Here is a 20,560-nt window from a genome sequence, read left to right as displayed (position 1 = left end):
TCCGAAAATGTGGTTGGAGGCTCCGTTTCGTGTGACGCAATTGCGGAGCCTACGGAGTAATGCAGGGGCCGAATTGAACTCGGTACCACATCGCCGTCCCAGATTTTGTAACAATCCGTATAGCTCCGCATTGACATGATTGGTTAACGGTAGGTGGGGGCAGGAGGCCCTGTAAAAACACAAACTCACTTCCTTGACAACTTCCTTCACAACAACTCTACTCAACAGCTCTGTGCTGCTCCGCAAAGCGCAAGACGTATCAATGTACTGAATTCTGCAGAGACCATATCACCGTGAATTTTGCACAGCCAATGCAGACGTCTGATTGACCATGTAGCACCTTCGAGTCCATGCCCCCATCCTGCCTGGTGTGGCTACGGTACAGGCTGGAGGCGGTGGTGTTATGGTGTGGGGAATGTTTTCCTAGCACACGTTATGTCCAACGTTTCCACGCCACGAAGAACTCAGGTTGTTCTGGAGGCAAAGGGGGTCCAACCCGATGGTCTGTATCATAGGATGATTGTGTCCATACATAGGTGAACATCAGATACCATCTATACTGACTGTATATGACTCTATTTATCGCTATGGCGAACCTGCTATGACTATGAATGCCTCTTTATCGAGCCCATGCTTATTCTAATCACCAGGACAGACCTTTAGACCTACGGGCCCTACTCCTAGTGTTAACCTATTCATCAGTTTTAATAGCCTATGCTATGTCCGTTAATAATGCTGCTATGTCCATTAATAATGCTGCTATGTCCGTTAATAATGCTGCTATGTCCATTAATAATGCTGCCGTTAATAATGCTGCTGTGTCCGTTAATAATGCTGCTATGTCCATTAATAATGCTGCTATGTCCGTTAATAATGCTGCTATGTCCGTTAATAATGCTGCTATGTCCGTTAATAATGCTGCTATGTCCATTAATAATAATGCTATGTCCATTAATAATGCTGCTATGTCCATTAATAATGCTGCTATGTCCATTAATAATGCTGCAGTTAATAATGCTGCTGTGTTCAGTATTAATGCTGCTATGTCCATTAATAATGCTGCCTTTAATAATGCTGCCGTTAATAATGCTGCTATGTCTGTTAATAATGCTGCTATGTCCGTTAATAATGCTGCCATTAATAATGCTGCAATGTCCGTTAATAATGCTGCTATGTCCATTAATAATGCTGCTATGTCCGTTAATAATGCTGCTATGTCTGTTAATAATGCTGCTATGTCCATTAATAATGCTGCTATGTCCATTAATAATGCTGCTATGTCTGTTAATAATGCTGCTATGTCCATTAATAATGCTGCTATGTCCGTTAATAATGCTGCTATGTCCATTAATAATGCTGCTATGTCCATTAATAATGCTGCCATTAATAATGCTGCTGTGTTCAGTATTAATGCTGCTATGCTGCTAGAATATGCATATCCTTGCTTCGGGGCCTGAGCTACAGGCAGTTAGATTTGGGTATGTCATTTGAGGTGATAATTGGGGGAAAAAAGGGCTAATTCTTAAGAGGTTTTAATAATGCTGCTTTGTCCATTATTAATGCTGCCGTGTCTGTTAGTAATACTGCCATTATTAATGCTGCCGTGTCTGTTAGTAATGCTACCATTATTAATGCTGCCGTGTCTGTTAGTAATGCTACCATTATTAATGCTGCCGTGTCTGTTAGTAATGCTACCATTATTAATGCTGCCGTGTCTGTTAGTAATGCTACCATTATTAATGCTGCCGTGTCTGTTAGTAATGCTGCCATTATTAATGCTGCCGTGTCTGTTAGTAATGCTGCCATTATTAATGCTGCCGTGTCTGTTAGTAATGCTGCCATTATTAATGCTGCCGTGTCTGTTAGTAATGCTACCATTATTAATGCTGCCGTGTCTGTTAGTAATGCTACCATTATTAATGCTGCCGTGTCTGTTAGTAATGCTACCATTATTAATGCTGCCGTGTCTGTTAGTAATGCTACCATTATTAATGCTGCCGTGTCTGTTAGTAATGCTACCATTATTAATGCTGCCGTGTCTGTTAGTAATGCTGCCATTATTAATGCTGCCGTGTCTGTTAGTAATGCTACCATTATTAATGATGCCGTGTCTGTTAGTAATGCTGCCATTATTAATGCTGCCGTGTCTGTTAGTAATGCTGCCATTATTAATGCTGCCGTGTCTGTTAGTAATGCTACCATTATTAATGCTGCCGTGTCTGTTAGTAATGCTGCCATTATTAATGCTGCCGTGTCTGTTAGTAATGCTGCCATTATTAATGCTGCCGTGTCTGTTAGTAATGCTACCATTATTAATGCTGCCGTGTCTGTTAGTAATGCTACCATTATTAATGCTGCCGTGTCTGTTAGTAATGCTGCCATTATTAATGCTGCCGTGTCTGTTAGTAATGCTGCCATTATTAATGCTGCCGTGTCTGTTAGTAATGCTACCATTATTAATGCTGCCGTGTCTGTTAGTAATGCTACCATTATTAATGCTGCCGTGTCTGTTAGTAATGCTGCCATTATTAATGCTGCCGTGTCTGTTAGTAATGCTACCATTATTAATGATGCCGTGTCTGTTAGTAATGCTGCCATTATTAATGCTGCCGTGTCTGTTAGTAATGCTACCATTATTAATGCTGCCGTGTCTGTTAGTAATGCTGCCATTATTAATGCTGCCGTGTCTGTTAGTAATGCTACCATTATTAATGCTGCCGTGTCTGTTAGTAATGCTGCCATTATTAATGCTGCCGTGTCTGTTAGTAATGCTACCATTATTAATGCTGCCGTGTCTGTTAGTAATGCTGCCATTATTAATGCTGCCGTGTCTGTTAGTAATGCTGCCATTATTAATGCTGCCGTGTCTGTTAGTAATGCTGCCATTATTAATGCTGCCGTGTCTGTTAGTAATGCTACCATTATTAATGCTGCCGTGTCTGTTAGTAATGCTACCATTATTAATGCTGCCGTGTCTGTTAGTAATGCTGCCATTATTAATGCTGCCGTGTCTGTTAGTAATGCTACCATTATTAATGATGCCGTGTCTGTTAGTAATGCTGCCATTATTAATGCTGCCGTGTCTGTTAGTAATGCTGCCATTAATAATGCTGCTGTGTCTGTTAGTAATGCTGCTGTGTCCATTTTAACAATGTTGCTGGGTCCGTTAACAATGTTGCTGGGTCCGTTAACAATGTTGCTGGTTCCGTTAACAGTGTTGCTAGGTCCGTTAACAATGTTGCTGGGTCCGTTAACAATGTTGCTGGGTCCGTTAACAATGTTGCTGGGTCCGTTAACAATGTTGCTGGGTCCGTTAACAATGTTGCTGGGTCCGTTAACAATGTTGCTGGGTCCATTAACAATGTTGCTGGGTCCGTTAACAATGTTGCTGGTTCCGTTAATTAACAGTGTTGCTGGGTCCGTTAACAATGTTGCTGGTTCCATTAAAAATGTTGCTGGGTACGTTAATAATGTTGCTGGGTCCGTTAACAATGTTGCTGGGTCCATTAACAATGTTGCTGGGTCCATTAACAATGTTGCTGGGTCCATTAACAGTGTTGCTAGGTCCGTTAACAATGTTGCTGGGTCCGTTAACAATGTTGCTGGTTCCGTTAACAATGTTGCTGGGTCCGTTAACAATGTTGCTGGGTCCGTTAACAATGTTGCTGGGTCCATTAACAATGTTGCTGGGTCCGTTAACAATGTTGCTGGGTCCATTATCAATGTTGCTGGGTACGTTAACAATGCTCATTGGCTTTCTCTCTGTGGCTCTAAGTGAGACCAGTAAATAAGAACTTTACAGCATTACAGCCCTGCTAGTGGAGCAAAGGGAAGAGAGAGAAGAGAGGAACGAGGGGAGAGAGTGGGGAGAGAGAGAAGAGAGGAACGAGGGGAGAGAGGAGCAAGGGGAGAGAGGAGCAAAGGAGAAGAGAGGAACGAGGGGAGAGAGTGGGGAGAGAGGAGCAAGGGGAGAGAGGGAAAGGGGAAAGGGGGAGAGGAGGAAGGCGGGGAGGGTGAAGAGAGGAGCGAGAGCATCAAGGGGAGAGAGGTGGAAGACAGGAGTGAGGGGAAAGAAATGGGAGAGAAAAGCAAGGGGGGAGAGAGAGGAGCAAGGGGAGAGAGGGAGTAGAGAGGGAAAGGGGTAGAGGAGGAATGCGAGGAGGGTGAAGAGAGGAGCGAAAGCATCAAGGGGAGAGAGGTGGAAGACAGGAGTGAGGGGAAAGAAATGGGAGAGAAAAGCAAGGGGGGAGAGAGAGGAGCAAGGGGAGAGAGGGAGTAGAGAGGGAAAGGGGGAGAGGAGGAAGGCGAGGAGGGTGAAGAGAGGAGCGAGAGCATCAAGGGGAGAGAGGTGGAAGACAGGAGTGAGGGGAAAGAAATGGGAGAGAAAAGCAAGGGGGGAGAGAGAGGAGCAAGGGGAGAGAGGGAGGAGCGAGGGGAACGAGGGGAAATAGAGGAGGAAGAGGACAAGGGGAGAGGGGGGAGGTAGGGGAACGAGGCCCACTTCCCACTATAAAGGGCCATTGAAATTGAATGGACATTTTTACATCTAATTTCTACCACAAATATGGCTGCCGGTCTACGGTGCCCCAGACTAATCCTTCTCTGGTCCCAAAACCCCCAATTGGAAATCCTGTAGCATGGCTGTTCCCACAGTCTTCTGGTCCCCAAACTACCAATGGGATAACTCGTAGGATGGCTGTTCTCACTCTGTTGTCTCCTATCCAGAGGTAAAGAGCGCTGCAGCCTAACTGACTGACTGGTGAGGATGTGTTATCCATAGCTAATGGCAAGCTCTACCAGCCTGTCAGCATAATGTTGGTTAATACCAGGTCGTGTCTGATATGGTGCCTTTACAGCCAGCTGGCAGAGCCCACTGATTAGCAGTCTCTGATGAACGTCTCAAAAGTTGATTTGTTTCTGGGTGCGGAGATTACTGATTAGTTACAATATACTGTACGTGGTTATTGACCAATTATTTCTTCAAGCTCCTTTTTTTTTTTTTGGAGAACAATTGTTTTTATTGAGTCATAAAATGACAATCAGTGAGAAACAATAACATTTTACTGTGAGTTTCTTAAGTACTGAAGACTGGGATATGAGTCTTGACGAGGTCCTGGTGTCAGTAATAAAGTATGGTGGTGTATCAGTTGTCAAGTGATGGTTCCATATTTGTATTGCTGAGTCATACAACAGGCGGCCATCTTGTTTTGCTTCAGATACAGCCGGACGACACAAATGAGACAACCTCAATATCTGTCACTTCCTTCTATTATCTTAAGACAGAAAAGCAACATCTATTGACAGAGACAAAGATAATTAGACCAAGATAACTCGTAGAGTGATTATGTCCGAATAGAAAACAGCAAAACAGCAGCTGGCATCCATTTAGTCACCACAGTTGTAATCAGCAATGCATTTTTCTCTCTCCTTCAAACCAACAATGTATTTTATTTCCAACTGTGTTGATGGGATACTACAGAGGTCATCAGAGCTATCTCGGTTTGCTACACAAGAGGTATTACATTTAATTCTACAATATTACATCCACCAGCTATTCTCTCCCAGGCACTGTTCCAAAAATCCATATTACTAGCAAATGGGTAATAAAGCAGTGTACTGTATTGAGTATACATACTAAGTGGCATGCTAGTGTGGATATTGGAACATAGCCTAGGGTCTGTGCTTTGAACATAATAAAGGTTATAGCCCAGTTAGAGTTGTGGGCTGCTGGCCAAGACATACCTGAATTCAAATAGAATCTCTTTTGTTGGTTCCATTGTGCAAGTCAAGCTCAATCAACGACAGCTAAAGTAAACAGATCCTATTTGAACCAGGTCTGCAAGCCCAGTTGTGAGCTGTTGTCCAAGGCCTGGAGCAGTGTGGTGGTTCGAGGGGCAGGTCAGAGGATGTACTGTGAGTAATGTGGGTCATGAGGATCGATAGAGCCAATGTGTTCAGGCCCAAGAGCACCCATCACTAGCCTGGCCTGAATAAATCAATTAATTGGCATCGCTAGAGAGAATGTGTTCAGGCCTCGACAGCACCCACACAATCACGCATGTGACATAGACCTAATGGCTATTGGTTACACTTTAGAAAGAAGAAAATGGTTTTGTCCACACAGGAATAAATTACAACTTGGTGAAAATAGGGCTTCCATTTATATCTATCGATATGCTGCAGTCTCATCCCCTGTACTGTACTATATTATATTATACTGTATTATACTATACTGTACTATACTATATTAAACTGTACTGTATTATACTATACTGTACTATACTATATTATACTGTACTGTATTATACTACACTGTACTATACTATATTAAATTGTACTGTATTATACTGTACTATACTCTATTATACTGTACAATATTAAACTATACTGTACTAAATGATATTATACTGTACTGTATTATACTATACTATACTGTACTATACTATATTATACTGTACTGTATTATACTATAATGTACTATACTATATTATACTGTGCTGTATTAAACTATACTGTACTATACTATATTATACTGCATTAAACTATACTGTACTATACTATAGTATACTGTATTAAACTATAATGTACTATACTATATTAGACTGTATTATACTATACTGAACTATACTATATTATACTGTAGTGTATTATACTATAATGTCCTATACTATATAATACTGTGCTGTATTATACTATACTGTACTATACTATATTATATTATACTGTACTGTATTATAATATACTGCACTATACTATATTATACTGTATTAAACTATACTGTACCATACTATATTATACTGCATTAAACTATACTGTACTATACTATAGTATACTGTATTAAACTGTACTGTACTATACTATATTATACTGTATTATACTATACTAAACTATATTATACTGTATTATACTATACTGTACTATACTATAGTACACTGTATTAAACTATACTGTACTATACTATGTTATACTGTACTGTATTATACTATAATGTACTATACTATATTATACTTTATTATACTATACTGTACTATACTATATTATACTGTACTGTATTATACTATACTGTACTATACTATATTATACTGTATTAAACTATACTGTACTAAACTATATTATACTGCATTATACTATACTGTACTATACTATATTATACTGTATTAAACTATACTGTACCATACTATATTATACTGTACTGCATTATACTATAATGCACTATACTATATTATACTGTACTGTATTACACTATACTGCACTATATTATATTATACTGCATTAAACTATACTGTACTATACTATAGTATACTGTATTAAACTATACTGTACTATACTATATTATACTGTATTAAACTATACTGTACTATACTATATTATACTGTATTAAACTATACTGTACTATACTATATTATACTGTATTAAACTATGCTGTACTATACTATATTATACTGTACTGTATTATACTGTACTATACTATATTATACTGTACTGTATTATACTATACTGTACTATACTATATTATATTATACTGTACTGTATTATACTATATTATACTGTACTGTATTATACTATACTGTACTATACTATATTATACTGTACTGTATTATATCATCCACTGAAGTAGCCTGTAGGTTTAGAAGATAGTTGCAGTACAGTTGCCTTGGTAACCAAACAAACAGACTTGCTAGTTTAGTTTACCAAACCATCAGGTCTAGCTTGCTATTATGAAAATGTATTCCAACAGTAATGTTTTCAATTCGACTTTTACTTTAAAAAAGCAGCTCAAACATTGAACGTAAGAATGAACTGAATGAATTCTGCCGTGTTGACATACCGTGTGTTATAGGGAAATAATGCATGCTCTAGAATGCCCTTCAAGCTAATCAGAAACTAGTAGTCAACAATGCCATGGTATAATGCATTATAATATACTATACTGTACTTTACTGCAATATACTGTATTATACTATACTGTATTACACTTTACTATACTGTTCTATAAACTGTGTGGTTCTAGCCCTGAATGCTGATTGGCAGACAGCCGGAGTATATCAGACCGTATACCACGGGTATGACAAAACATGTATTTTTACTGCTCTAATTACATTGGTAGCCAGTTTATAACAGCAATAAGGCACCTCGGGGGTTTATATGGCCAATATACCACGTCTAAGGGATGTGTCCAGGCACTCAGCGATGCGTCGCACGTAAGAACAGCCCTTAGCCGTGGTATATTGGCCATATAACACACCCCCTTGTGGCTTATTGCTTAATTACACTATTCAGTACTATGCTAAACTGTATTATACTATACTGTACTATACTATATTATACTGTATTATACTATACTGTATATACTGTACTATATACCATATTATACTGTAGTCCAGTATACTAGACTATACTATACAGTATCATACTATAGTGTACTGTATTATACTATAAAGTATCATACTTTACTGTATTATATTGTATATTGTATAATGTATTGCACTATACTGTGCTGTACTATACTGTATTATACTGTACATACTATACTATATTAAACTGTATTATACTATACTGTAATGTATTATACTATACTATATTAAACTGTACTATACTGTACTCTACTCTACTATGCTGTATTATACTATACTGTAATGTATTATACTATACTATAAAGTATCATACTGTACTGTATTATACGATACTCTGCTCTGCTGTATTATACTCTACTGTACTCTACTGTGATATACTGTGCTATACTGTACTGTACTATAATGTATTATACTATACTGTACTCTACTCTACTGTATTATACTATACTGTACTATATTCTACTATGCTGTATTATACTATACTGTACTCTACTCTACTATGCTGTATTATACTATACTGTAATGTATTATACTATACTATAAAGTATCATACTGTACTGAATTATACGATACTCTGCTCTGCTGTATTATACTATACTGTACTCTACTGTGCTATACTGTACTATACTGTACTGTACTATAATGTATTATACTATACTGTACTCTACTGTGCTATACTATACTGTACTGTACTGTACTGTACTGTACTGTACTATAATGTATTATACTGTACTCTACTCTACTATGCTGTCTTATACTATACTGTACTGCAATTCAGAGGCACTTATGTACGGTACCTGGTATCCTCTAGCCAACAGAACACGTACATCCAACCCTCAAGCTCAACGCACTAAAAGGGTTGCAGACAGAGAGAGTGATGAACATAGAATGTGTGTGTGTCCTTGTCTGTGTGGTGTCCGTGTCTGACGTTTGTCATTTTCACTTTTAAATTTCAGACTTGATTTTCCCTTACCAAAAAAAAAACCTGAATCAAAATATATTTTATATTTGTGATTCTTCAAAGTAGCCACCCTTTGCCTTGACAGCTTTGAACACTCTTGGCATTCTCTCAACCAGCTTCATCTGGAATGCTTTTCCAACAGTCTTGAAGGAGTTCCCAAATATGTTGAGCACTTCTTGCTTTTTCTTCACCTTCGGTCCAACTCATCCCAAACCATCTCAATTGGGTTGAGGTCGGGGGATTGTGGAGGCCAGGTCATCTGAAGCAGCACTCCAAAATATAAAATATATTTTGATTTGTTTCACACTTTTTTTTGGTTACTACATGTTTCCATATGTGTTATTTCACAGTTTTGATGTCTTGACTGTTATCTACAATGTATGATTGTAGATATTCTGCAGCTGTTCCAACAGCCTTAACTCCTCTGGCTATTCCAACAGCCTTAACTATTCTGGCTATTCCAACAGCCTTGACTCTTCTGGCTGTTCCAACAGCCTTTACTCTTCTGGCTGTTCCAACAGCCTTGACTCTTCTGTCTGTTCCCACAGCCTTTACTCTTCTGGCTGTTCCAACAGCCTTAACTTCTCTGGCTGTTCCAACAGCCTTTACCCTTCTGGCTGTTCCAACAGCCTTAACTCTTCTGGCTGTTCCAACATTCTTAACATCTCTGGTTGTTCCAACAGCCTTTACTCTTCTGGCTGTTCCAACTATTTCGTCAGTGCACTACTTTTAGACCAGGTGTTGGTTTCCCTATGGGCCTTGGGCAAAAGTAGTGAATTACATAGGTATTTGGGTACTATCGGGAATCCTAAGCCATTCAGGCGGTGCGTGAGCAGTGAAATGCTGACTGCATGAGTGTGATTGTGAAAACAACACCAGGTGTTTAATGTGTCATTAGCTGAACTAAAAATAAATCAAAACTCCATCACTTCCTCTACACACACTTGGATACAGCTCATTTTCTAGCTAAACCCCATTTCATTTTACAGCCCCATTTTGTATGGACTCTTAAGCAATTTATTTAGCTCTATATTCACAAGGTTGCACATAACATTTTTTACTTTGCTTTTCGAGACTTCATGTTTTGAATGCCAGAACATGAATAAAGTAATGATTATTAATATATATGTTCTTTCATTAGGATTTGAGAATCAGGGCTCACTGGCTGTGTACGGTGCTGCTGTGATGTGTTGCTTATCAGGATGCAGACCATGCCTTGGGTTTATTTGGTGATTCAGTGCTTTTATATTGCGGCACAAGGCACCGTATTAAAAACCTAACAGCTAGCAAACAGGAAGCCGGTCATCCTATTGGGGATTTACTATGTACTGTCCCCTCTCTCTCTCTCTCTCTCTCTCTCTCTCTCTCTCTCTCTCTCTCTCTCTCTCTCTCTCTCCATCTGTCTTTCCATATCTCCCCCCTCTCTCTGTCTCTGTCCCTCTCTCTCTCTCTGTCCCTCTCTCTCTCTCTCTGTCCCTCTCTCTCTGTCCCTCTCTCTCTGTCCCTCTCTCCCTCTGTCCCTCCATATCTCTCCCTATGTCTTTCCATATCTCTCTCCATCTCTTTCCCCTCCAGGAAGTTGCCACCATGCAGTTCTGTGCCCACAAGTTGGACAAGAAGGACTTCTTTGGGAAGTCAGACCCCTTTATGGTGTTCTATAGGAGTAATGAAGATGGGACGTGAGTTATTTACATGTTTGATTTGTTTTACTGTTTGTTTTCTGGATCTAATATCTTATCGAAGAGATACAGTACATGAGGGCTAAGCTATCAGGTCAAAGGATGGAGAGATTAAGAGAGAGAGGGAGATGGAAAGATGAAGAGAGGGAGAGATGGAGAGTGAGAGAGAGATGGAGATATGAAGAGAGCGAGAGACAGAGCTGTGGAGAGATGGAGAGAGAGAGACAGATAGAGAGATGAAGAGATGAATAGAGTGAGAGATAGTGTGATGGAGAGACAGATAGAGAGATGAAGAGATGGAGAGATGAATAGAGTGAGAGACAGTGTGATGGAGAGAGAGAGACAGATGAAGAGATGAATAGACAGTGTGATGGAGAGATGAAGAGATGAATAGACAATGTGATGAAGAGATGGAGAGATGAAGAGATGAAGAGATGAATAGATGGAGAGATGGAGAGATGAATAGATGAAGAGATGGAGAGATGAAGAGATGGAGAGATGAATAGATGAAGAGATGGAGAGATGAATAGATGAAGTGATGAATAGATGAATAGATGGAGAGATGAATAGATGAAGAGATGGAGCGATGAATAGATGAAGAGATGAAGAGATTAATAGATGAAGAGATTAATAGAAGAAGAGATGAATAGATGAATAGATGGAGAGATGAAGAGATGAAGAGATAGAGAGATGAAGATATAGAGAGATGACTAGATGAAGAGATGAATAGATGAAGAGATGAATAGATGGAGAGATGAAGAGATAGAGAGATGAAGAGATGAAGAGATAGAGAGATGAAGAGATAGAGAGATGAAGAGATGGATAGATGAATAGATGAAGAGATAGAGAGATGAAGAGATGGAGAGATGAAGAGATGAAGAGATAGAGAGATGAAGAGATAGAGAGATGAATAGATGAAGAGATGAAGAGATGGAGAGATGAAGAGATGAATAGATGAAGAGATAGAGAGATGAAGAGATGGAGAGATGAAGAGATGAAGAGATGAAGAGATGAAGAGATGGAGAGATGAATAGATGAAGAGATGGAGAGATGAAGAGATGAAGAGATGGAGAGATGGAGAGATGAATAGAGTGAGAGATGAAGAGATGAATAGATGAAGAGATGGAGAGATTAAGAGATGGAGAGTTGAATAGATGGAGAGATGAAGAGATGAAGAGATGGAGAGATGAATAGATGAAGAGATGAAGAGATGGAGAGATAGAGAGATGAAGAGATAGAGAGATGAATAGATGAAGAGATGAAGAGATGAAGAGATAGAGAGATGAAGAGATAGAGAGATGAAGAGATGAAGAGATGAAGAGATAGAGAGATGAAGAGATAGAGAGATGAATAGATGAAGAGATGGAGAGATGAATAGATGGAGAGATGAATAGATGAAGAGATGAAGAGATGAAGAGATAGAGAGATAGAGAGATGAAGAGATGAAGAGATGAAGAGATGAAGAGATGGAGAGATGAAGAGATGAAGAGATAGAGAGATGGAGAGATGAAGAGATGAAGAGATGGAGAGATGAAGAGATAGAGAGATGGAGAGATGAATAGAGTGAGAGATGAAGAGATGAATAGATGAAGAGATGGAGAGATGAATAGATGAAGAGATGGAGAGATGAAGAGATGGAGAGATGAAGAGATGAAGAGATGGAGAGATGGAGAGATGAATAGAGTGAGAGATGAAGAGATGAAGAGATGGAGAGATGAAGAGATGAATAGATGAAGAGATGGAGAGATGAAGAGATGGAGAGATGAAGAGATGAAGAGGGGGGGGAAATTGGAAAACACTAAACAAACAACAACACGAAGAATTATCTATCCAAAATGGAGATGTATGGGTAAACCACTTCTCCAATCTTTTTGGCTCTATAACAAAGAATAAAGAGCAAAAACATATACATGATCAAATACAGATCTTAGAATCAACTATTAAAGACTACCAGAACCCACTGGATTCTCCAATTACATTGAAAGAGTTACAGGACAAAATAAAAACCCTCCAACCCAAAAAGGCCTGTGGTGTTGATGGTATCCTCAATGAAATGATCAAATATACAGACAACAAATTCCAATTGGCTATACTAAAACTCTTTAACATCATACTTAGCTCTGGCATCTTCCCCAATATTTGGAACCAAGGACTGATCACCCCAATCCACAAAAGTGGAGACAAATTTGACCCCAATAACTACCGTGGAATATGTGTCAACAGTAACCTTGGGAAAATCCTCTGCATTATTATTAACAGCAGACTCGTACATTTCCTCAATGAAAACAATGTACTGAGCAAATGTCAAATTGGCTTTTTACCAAATTACCGTACAACAGACCATGTATTCACCCTGCACACCCTAATTGACAACCAAACAAACCAAAACAAAGGCAAAGTCTTCTCATGCTTTGTTGATTTCAAAAAACCTTCGACTCAATCTGGCATGAGGGTCTGCTATACAAACTGATGGAAAGTGGTGTTGGGGGTAAAACATACGACATTATAAAATCCATGTACACAAACAACAAGTGTGCGGTTAAAATTGGCAAAAAACACACACATTTCTTCACACAGGGTCGTGGGGTTAGACAGGGATGCAGCTTAAGCCCCACCCTCTTCAACATATATATCAACGAATTGGCACGGGCACTAGAAAAGTCTGCAGCACCCGGCCTCCCCCTGCTAGAATCCGAAGTCAAATGTCTGCTGTTTGCTGATGATCTGGTGCTTCTGTCACCAACCAAGGAGGGCCTACAGCAGCACCTAGATCTTATGCACAGATTCTGTCAGACCTGGGCCCTGACAGTAAATCTCAGTAAGACCAAAATAATGGTGTTCCAAAAAAGGTCCAGTCACCAGGACCACAAATACAAATTCCATCTAGACACTGTTGCCCTAGAGCACACAAAAAACTATACATACCTTGGCCTAAACATCAGCACCACAGGTAACTTCCACAAAGCTGAACTGAGAGACAAGGCAAGAAGGGCATTCTATGCCATCAAAAGAAACATAAATTTCAACATACCAATTAGGATTTGGCTAAAAATACTTGAATCAGTCATAGAGCCCATTGCCCTTTATGGTTGTGAGGTCTGGGGTCCGCTCACCAACCAAGACTTCACAAAATGGGACAAACACCAAATTGAGACTGCACGCAGAATTCTGCAAAAATATCCTCCGTGTACAACGTAGAACACCAAATAATGCATGCAGAGCAGAATTAGGCCGATACCCACTAATTATCAAAATCCAGAAAAGAGCTGTTAAATTCTACAACCACCTAAAAGGAAGCGATTCACAAACCTTCCATAACAAAGCCATCACCTACAGAGAGATTAACCTGGAAAAGAGTCCCCTAAGCAAGCTGGTCCTGGGGCTCTGTTCACAAACACACACTACAGAGCCCCAGGACAGCAGCACAATTAGACCCAACCAAATCATGAGAAAACAAAAAGATAACTACTTAACACATTGGAAAGAATTAACAAAAAAACTGAGCAAACTAGAATGCTATTTGGCCCTACACAGAGAGTACACAGCGGCAGAATACCTGACCACTGTGACTGACCCAAAATTAAGGAAAGCCTTGACTATGTACAGACTATGTATAGCCTTGCTATTGAGAAAGGCCGCCGTAGGCAGACATGGCTCTCAAGAGAAGACAGGCTATGTGCTCACTGCCCACAAAATGATGTGGAAACTGAGATGCACTTCCTAACCTCCTGCCCAATGTATGACCATATTAGAGAGACATATTTCCTTCAGATTACACAGATCAACAAAGAATTCGAAAACAAATCCAATTTTGAAAAACTCCCATATCTACTGGGTGAAATTCCACAGTGTGCCATCACAGCAGCAAGATTTGTGACCTGTTGCCACGAGAAAAGGGCAACCAGTGAAGAACAAACACCATTGTAAATACAACCCATATTTATGCTTATTTATTTTATCTTGTGTCCTTTAACCATTTGTACATTGTTAAAACACTGTATATATATATATATATATATATATATATAATATGACATTTGTAATGTCTTTACTGTTTTGAAACTTCTGTATGTGTAATGTTTACTGTTAATTTTTGTTGTTTTTCACTTTATATATTCACTTTGTATGTTGTCTACCTCACTTGCTTTGGCAATGTTAACACATGTTTCCCATGCCAATAAAGCCCTTGAATTAAATTGAATTGAATTGAGAGAGAGACAGATAGAGAGATGGAAAGATGGAGAGATGAAGAGAGAGACAGAGAGATAGTGAGATGAGGACAAGAGACACAAATGGACTTAAAATCAACTGATACACGGACAGAGGCACTGACACAGTCGTACCACCAACTAAAGAGAGGATTTATAGGTAGCACTGCAGGACCTATATTTTCAGCTGTGCATCTGATAGTAAAGTACTGTTATGTGTTATTTTAAGGTCTTGCATGTAGCTAGAATCACAAATGTTCTTGTGGGAAGATATTAGGTATTAGGTAGTGAAAGTTGTTGCCAGAGCACTGTAATTAATTCCTCTGTGTCCATATGTGTCTCTGTCCAGGTGTACTATTTGCCATAAGACAGAGGTTGTGAAGAACACTTTGAACCCAGTTTGGCAGGCCATCTCCATCCCTGTCAGAGCACTCTGCAATGGAGACTTCGATAGGTACTGTTATACACACACTATAACACACACACACACCATAACACACACACACACACTATAACACACACACACTATAACACACACACACACACTATAACACACACACTATAACACACACACACTATAACACACACACACACAGACACACACACACACACACACACATACAATAACACACACTCTGAACCCAGTGTGGCAGGACTTTGACAGGTAGGATATTGTACACTCACTATAACACACTCACTATAACACACACACACACTATAACACACACACACACATTAACACACACACACAGACACACACACACACACTCACACACACATACAATAACACACACTCTGAACCCAGTGTGGCAGGACTTTGACAGGTAGGATATTGTACACCCACTATAACACACACACACACATTAACACACACAGACACACACACACTCACACACACACATACAATAACACACACTCTGAACCCAGTGTGGCAGAACTTTGACAGGTAGGATATTGTACACTCACTATAACACACTCACTATAACACACACACACACACACACTATAATACACACACACACACACACTATAACACACACACACACACACACTATAACACACACACACACACAGAGAGCGGCTTCGTTTTTTCTGTGAGAACTGGGGTGGAGGCGCAATTTTGATATGTGGCATAACCGTTTCAAAACGGTCTGGCCTCAGCGAATTTAGACACCATTGATTTTTTACTGTTATTTTATCTGTGCCTCAACCGCAGAGTAAATACACCGTCTATCTCTAAATGCCCTGCTGGAGTTTGGCTGCTCATTGATCTGTCCACGGTTGGCAACAGCGTTCCAGATAAGGCTCTGATTGGCTGCTTCTACCTGAGACTACGTCCAAAATGGCACCCTATTGCCTGTGTAGTGCACTACTTTTCATCAGAGCCATGGTCACAAGTAGTGCGTTACATATAGGGAGTAGGGTGTAATTTTTCTCTTACAATATCTTCTCTGGATCCCCAGGAGAGCAGGGAGAGAGGGAGAGGGAGAGACAGAGGGAGGGGAGGGAAAGAGAGAGAGAGAGAGAGAGAGGGGAGAGAGGGAGAGAGAGAAAGAGAGAGGGGGAGAGTCAGAGACAGAGGGAGGGAAAGAGAGAAAGAGAGAGAGAGCGAGATTGGGAGAGAGAGAGAGATTGGGAGGGAGAGAGACAGGGAGGGAAAGAGAGAAAGAGAGAGATGGGTAGAGAGAGAGAGACAGAGGGAGGGAAAGAGAGAAAGATAGAGATGGGGAGAGAGAGAGAGATTGGGAGAGAGAGGAGAGAGTGTGCGTGTGTGCGTGCGTGTGTGATGCTTCGACAGCCCACACCTCAGCCCAGGCCCTATCACAGCCTCTCCCACACCACAGGAGTCTGTAATCAGCCGCTAGCCTCCTCTCAATGTAGCTGTCTGTTTGCTCACCTCACCACCCTGCTGAAGCTAATTGACCAAGATAGTTGGACTGTAGGGGTTGAAACCATAGAAATAGAATTAGAGAGGGAAACCCATTGGACCAAAAAGCAATTTGACTACACCATCATGGGTATTAATGAGGATGACCGTTCTAGTAATTATATTTCTATGATTGAATATGAACATTGCGAAGACAGAGACCTTGAGAGAGGTGTGGGGAGGGATCGTCTTCAGATACTGCATCGAGCTGGGGAGAGTATAGATTACACAATATATTTCCTGTGAGGAAATATATTTTGATTGGTGTTCTTTTGGCAGTCCTGTGTTATTGCTTCTCCTAAATGCAGTAAACAGTGTTTATACGCCTGTGTAACACTATGCAACACTGTTTAATGCTGTGTTATGTAGTCACTGTGTAATGCTGTGTTATGTAGTCACTGTGTAATGCTGTGTTATGTAGTCACTGTGTAATGCTGTGTTATGTAGTCACTGTGTAATGCTGTGTTATGTAGTCACTGTGTAATGCTGTGTTATGTAGTCACTGTGTTATGCTGTGTTATGTAATCACTGTGTAATGCTGTGTTATGTAGTCACTGTGTTATGCTGTGTTATGTAATGCTGTGTTATGTAGTCACTGTGTTATGTAGTCACTGTGTAATGCTGTGTTATGTAGTCACTGTGTAATGCTGTGTTATGTAATGCTGTGTTATGTAGTCACTGTGTAATGCTGTGTTATGTAGTCACTGTGTAATGCTGTGTTATGTAGTCACTGTGTAATGCTGTGTTATGTAGTCACGGTGTATTGCTGTGTTATGTAATCACTGTGTAATGCTGTGTTATGTAGTCACTGTGTAATGCTGTGTTATGTAGTCACTGTGTAATGCTGTGTTATGTAGTCACTGTGTTATGTAGTCACTGTGTAATGCTGTGTTATGTAGTCACTGTGTAATGCTGTGTTATGTAGTCACTGTGTAAAACTGTGTTATGTGGTCACTGTGTAATATTGTGTTATGTAGTCACTGTGTTATGTAGTCACCGTGTAATACTGTGTTATGTAGTCACCGTGTAAAAATGTGTTATGTAGTCACTGTGTAATGCTGTGTTATGTAGTCACTGTGTAATGCTGTGTTATGTAGTCACTGTGTAATGCTGTGTTATGTAGTTACTGTCTAATGCTGTGTTATGTAGTCACTGTGTAATGCTGTTATGTAGTCACTGTGTAATGCTGTGTTATGTAGTCACTGTCTAATGCTGTGTTATGTAGTCACTGTGTAATGCTGTGTTATGTAGTCACTGTGTAATGCTGTGTTATGTAGTCACTGTTTTATGTAGTCACTGTGTAATGCTGTGTTATGTAGTCACTGTGTAATGCTGTGTTATGTAGTCACTGTGTAATGCTGTGTTATGTAGTCACTGTGTAATGCTGTGTTATGTAGTCACTGTGTAATGCTGTGTTGTGTAGTCACTGTGTAATGCTGTGTTATGTAGTCACTGTGTAATGCTGTGTTATGTAGTCACTGTGTAATGCTGTGTTATGCAGTCACTGTGTAATGCTGTGTTATGTAGTCACTGTGTAATGCTGTGTTATGTAGTCACTGTGTTATGTAGTCACTGTGTAATGCTGTGTTATGTAGTCACTGTGTAATGTTGTGTTATGTAGTCACTGTGTAATGCTGTGTTATGTAGTCACTGTGTAATGCTGTGTTATGTAGTCACTGTGTAATGCTGTTATGTAGTCACTGTGTTATGCTGTGTTATGTAGTCACTGTGTAAGGCTGTGTTATGTAGTCACTGTGTAATGCTGCTTTATGTAGTCACTGTGTAATGCTGTGTTATGTAGTCACTGTCTAATGCTGTGTTATGTAGTCACTGTGTAATGCTGTGTTATGTAGTCACTGTGTAATGCTGTGTTATGTAGTCACTGTGTAATGCTGTTATGTAGTCACTGTGTAATGCTGTGTTATGTAGTCACTGTGTAATGCTGTGTTATGTATGTGTTATGTAGTCACTGTGTAATGCTGTGTTATGTAGTCACTGTGTAATGCTGTGTTATGTAGTCACTGTTTAATGCTGTGTTATGTAGTCACTGTGTAATGCTGTGTTATGTAGTCACTGTGTAATGCTGTGTTATGTAGTCACTGTGTAATGCTGTGTTATGTAGTCACTGTGTAATGCTGTGTTATGTAGTCACTGTGTAATGCTGTGTTATGTAGTCACTGTCTAATGCTGTGTTATGTAGTCACTGTGTAATTCTGTGTTATGTAGTCACTGTGTTATGCTGTGTTATGTAGTCACTGTGTAATTCTGTGTTATGTAGTCACTGTGTAATGCTGTGTTATGTAGTCACTGTGTAATTCTGTGTTATGTAGTCACTGTGTAATGCTGTGTTATGTAGTCACTTTGTAATGCTGTTATGTAGTCACTGTGTAATGCTGTGTTATGTAGTCACTGAGTAATGCTGTGTTATGTAGTCACTGTGTAATGCTGTGTTATGTAGTCACTGTGTTATACACATTATTGAGTAGTGATGGTTTTCTGTTTCACCTTGGTTTCAACATTGACATAGAAGGGAAATGAGATCAAATTGACTTTAACTGGCTTCAGTAGGGAATCATCAGGGATACTAGCCTAATCTCTAGTCTATCAAAGGGTTAGGACAGGGGTCTCTCTCTCTCTCTCTCTCTCTCTCTCTCTCTCTCTGTCTCTCTCTCTGTCCCTCTCTCTCTCTCTCTCTCTCTCTCTCTCTCTCTCTCTCTCTCTCTGTCCCCCTCTCTGTCTCTCTCGCCCTCTCTCTCTCTCTCTCTCTCTCTCTCTCTCTCTCTCTCTCTCTCTCTCTCCTCTCTCTCTTTGGTCTCTCTCTTTCTTTCCATCTCTCTCTCTCTGTCCCTCTCTCTCTCTCTGTCCCTCTCTCTCCCTCTGTCCCTCTCTCTCTCTCTCTTCTCTCTCTCTCTCTCTCTCTCTCTGTCCCCCTCTCTGTCTCTCTCGCCCTCTCTCTCTCTCTCTCTCTCTCTCTCTCTCTCTCTCTCTCTCTCTCCTCTCTCTATTTCCGTCTCTCTCTCTATTTCCGTCTCTCTCTCTATTTCCGTCTCGCTCTTTCTTTCCATCTCTCTCTCTCCCTCTGCCCCTGTCTCTCTCCCTGTCCTCTCTCTCTCCCCCCTCTCTCCCTCTCTCTCTCCCTCTCGTTCTCCCTCTCTCCCCCTCTCTCTCTCTCCCTCTCGTTCTCCCTCTCTCCCCCTCTCTCTCTCTCTCTCTCTCTCTCTCCTCTCTCTCTCTCTCTCTCTCCTCTCTCTCTCTCTCTCTCTCTCTCTCTCTCTCTCTCTCTCTCTCTCTCTCTCTCTCTCTCTCTCTCTCTCTCTTTCTCTCTCTCTCAGTGTACATTTAGACAGGGATAGCAGGTTAAGACTGAAGCAGAGTGTTTCCTCCCTCCTGGTTTGAGTGATGATAGTTGATTGACAGGGCCTGTGGGGTAA

General features: G+C 40.2%; 1 protein-coding gene across 2 annotated transcripts in view; it reads left to right on the top strand.

Annotated features, from left to right (window-relative positions):
- LOC109869099 (copine-5-like) overlaps nucleotides 1-20,560 on the top strand; it is a 173,829-nt gene that overhangs the window by 96,746 nt on the left and 56,523 nt on the right. For both annotated transcript variants that reach the window (XM_031804051.1, XM_031804050.1), the window contains 2 exons: nucleotides 10,891-10,994; nucleotides 15,552-15,656. In XM_031804051.1, coding sequence (XP_031659911.1) covers nucleotides 10,891-10,994; nucleotides 15,552-15,656 — 209 coding nt within the window. The remainder of the gene's footprint in view (nucleotides 1-10,890; nucleotides 10,995-15,551; nucleotides 15,657-20,560) is intronic.

This window comes from Oncorhynchus kisutch, linkage group LG24 (assembly GCF_002021735.2).
Source record: "Oncorhynchus kisutch isolate 150728-3 linkage group LG24, Okis_V2, whole genome shotgun sequence".
Classification (NCBI taxonomy): domain Eukaryota; kingdom Metazoa; phylum Chordata; class Actinopteri; order Salmoniformes; family Salmonidae; genus Oncorhynchus; species Oncorhynchus kisutch.
This window is presented reverse-complemented; position numbering and strand designations above follow the sequence as displayed.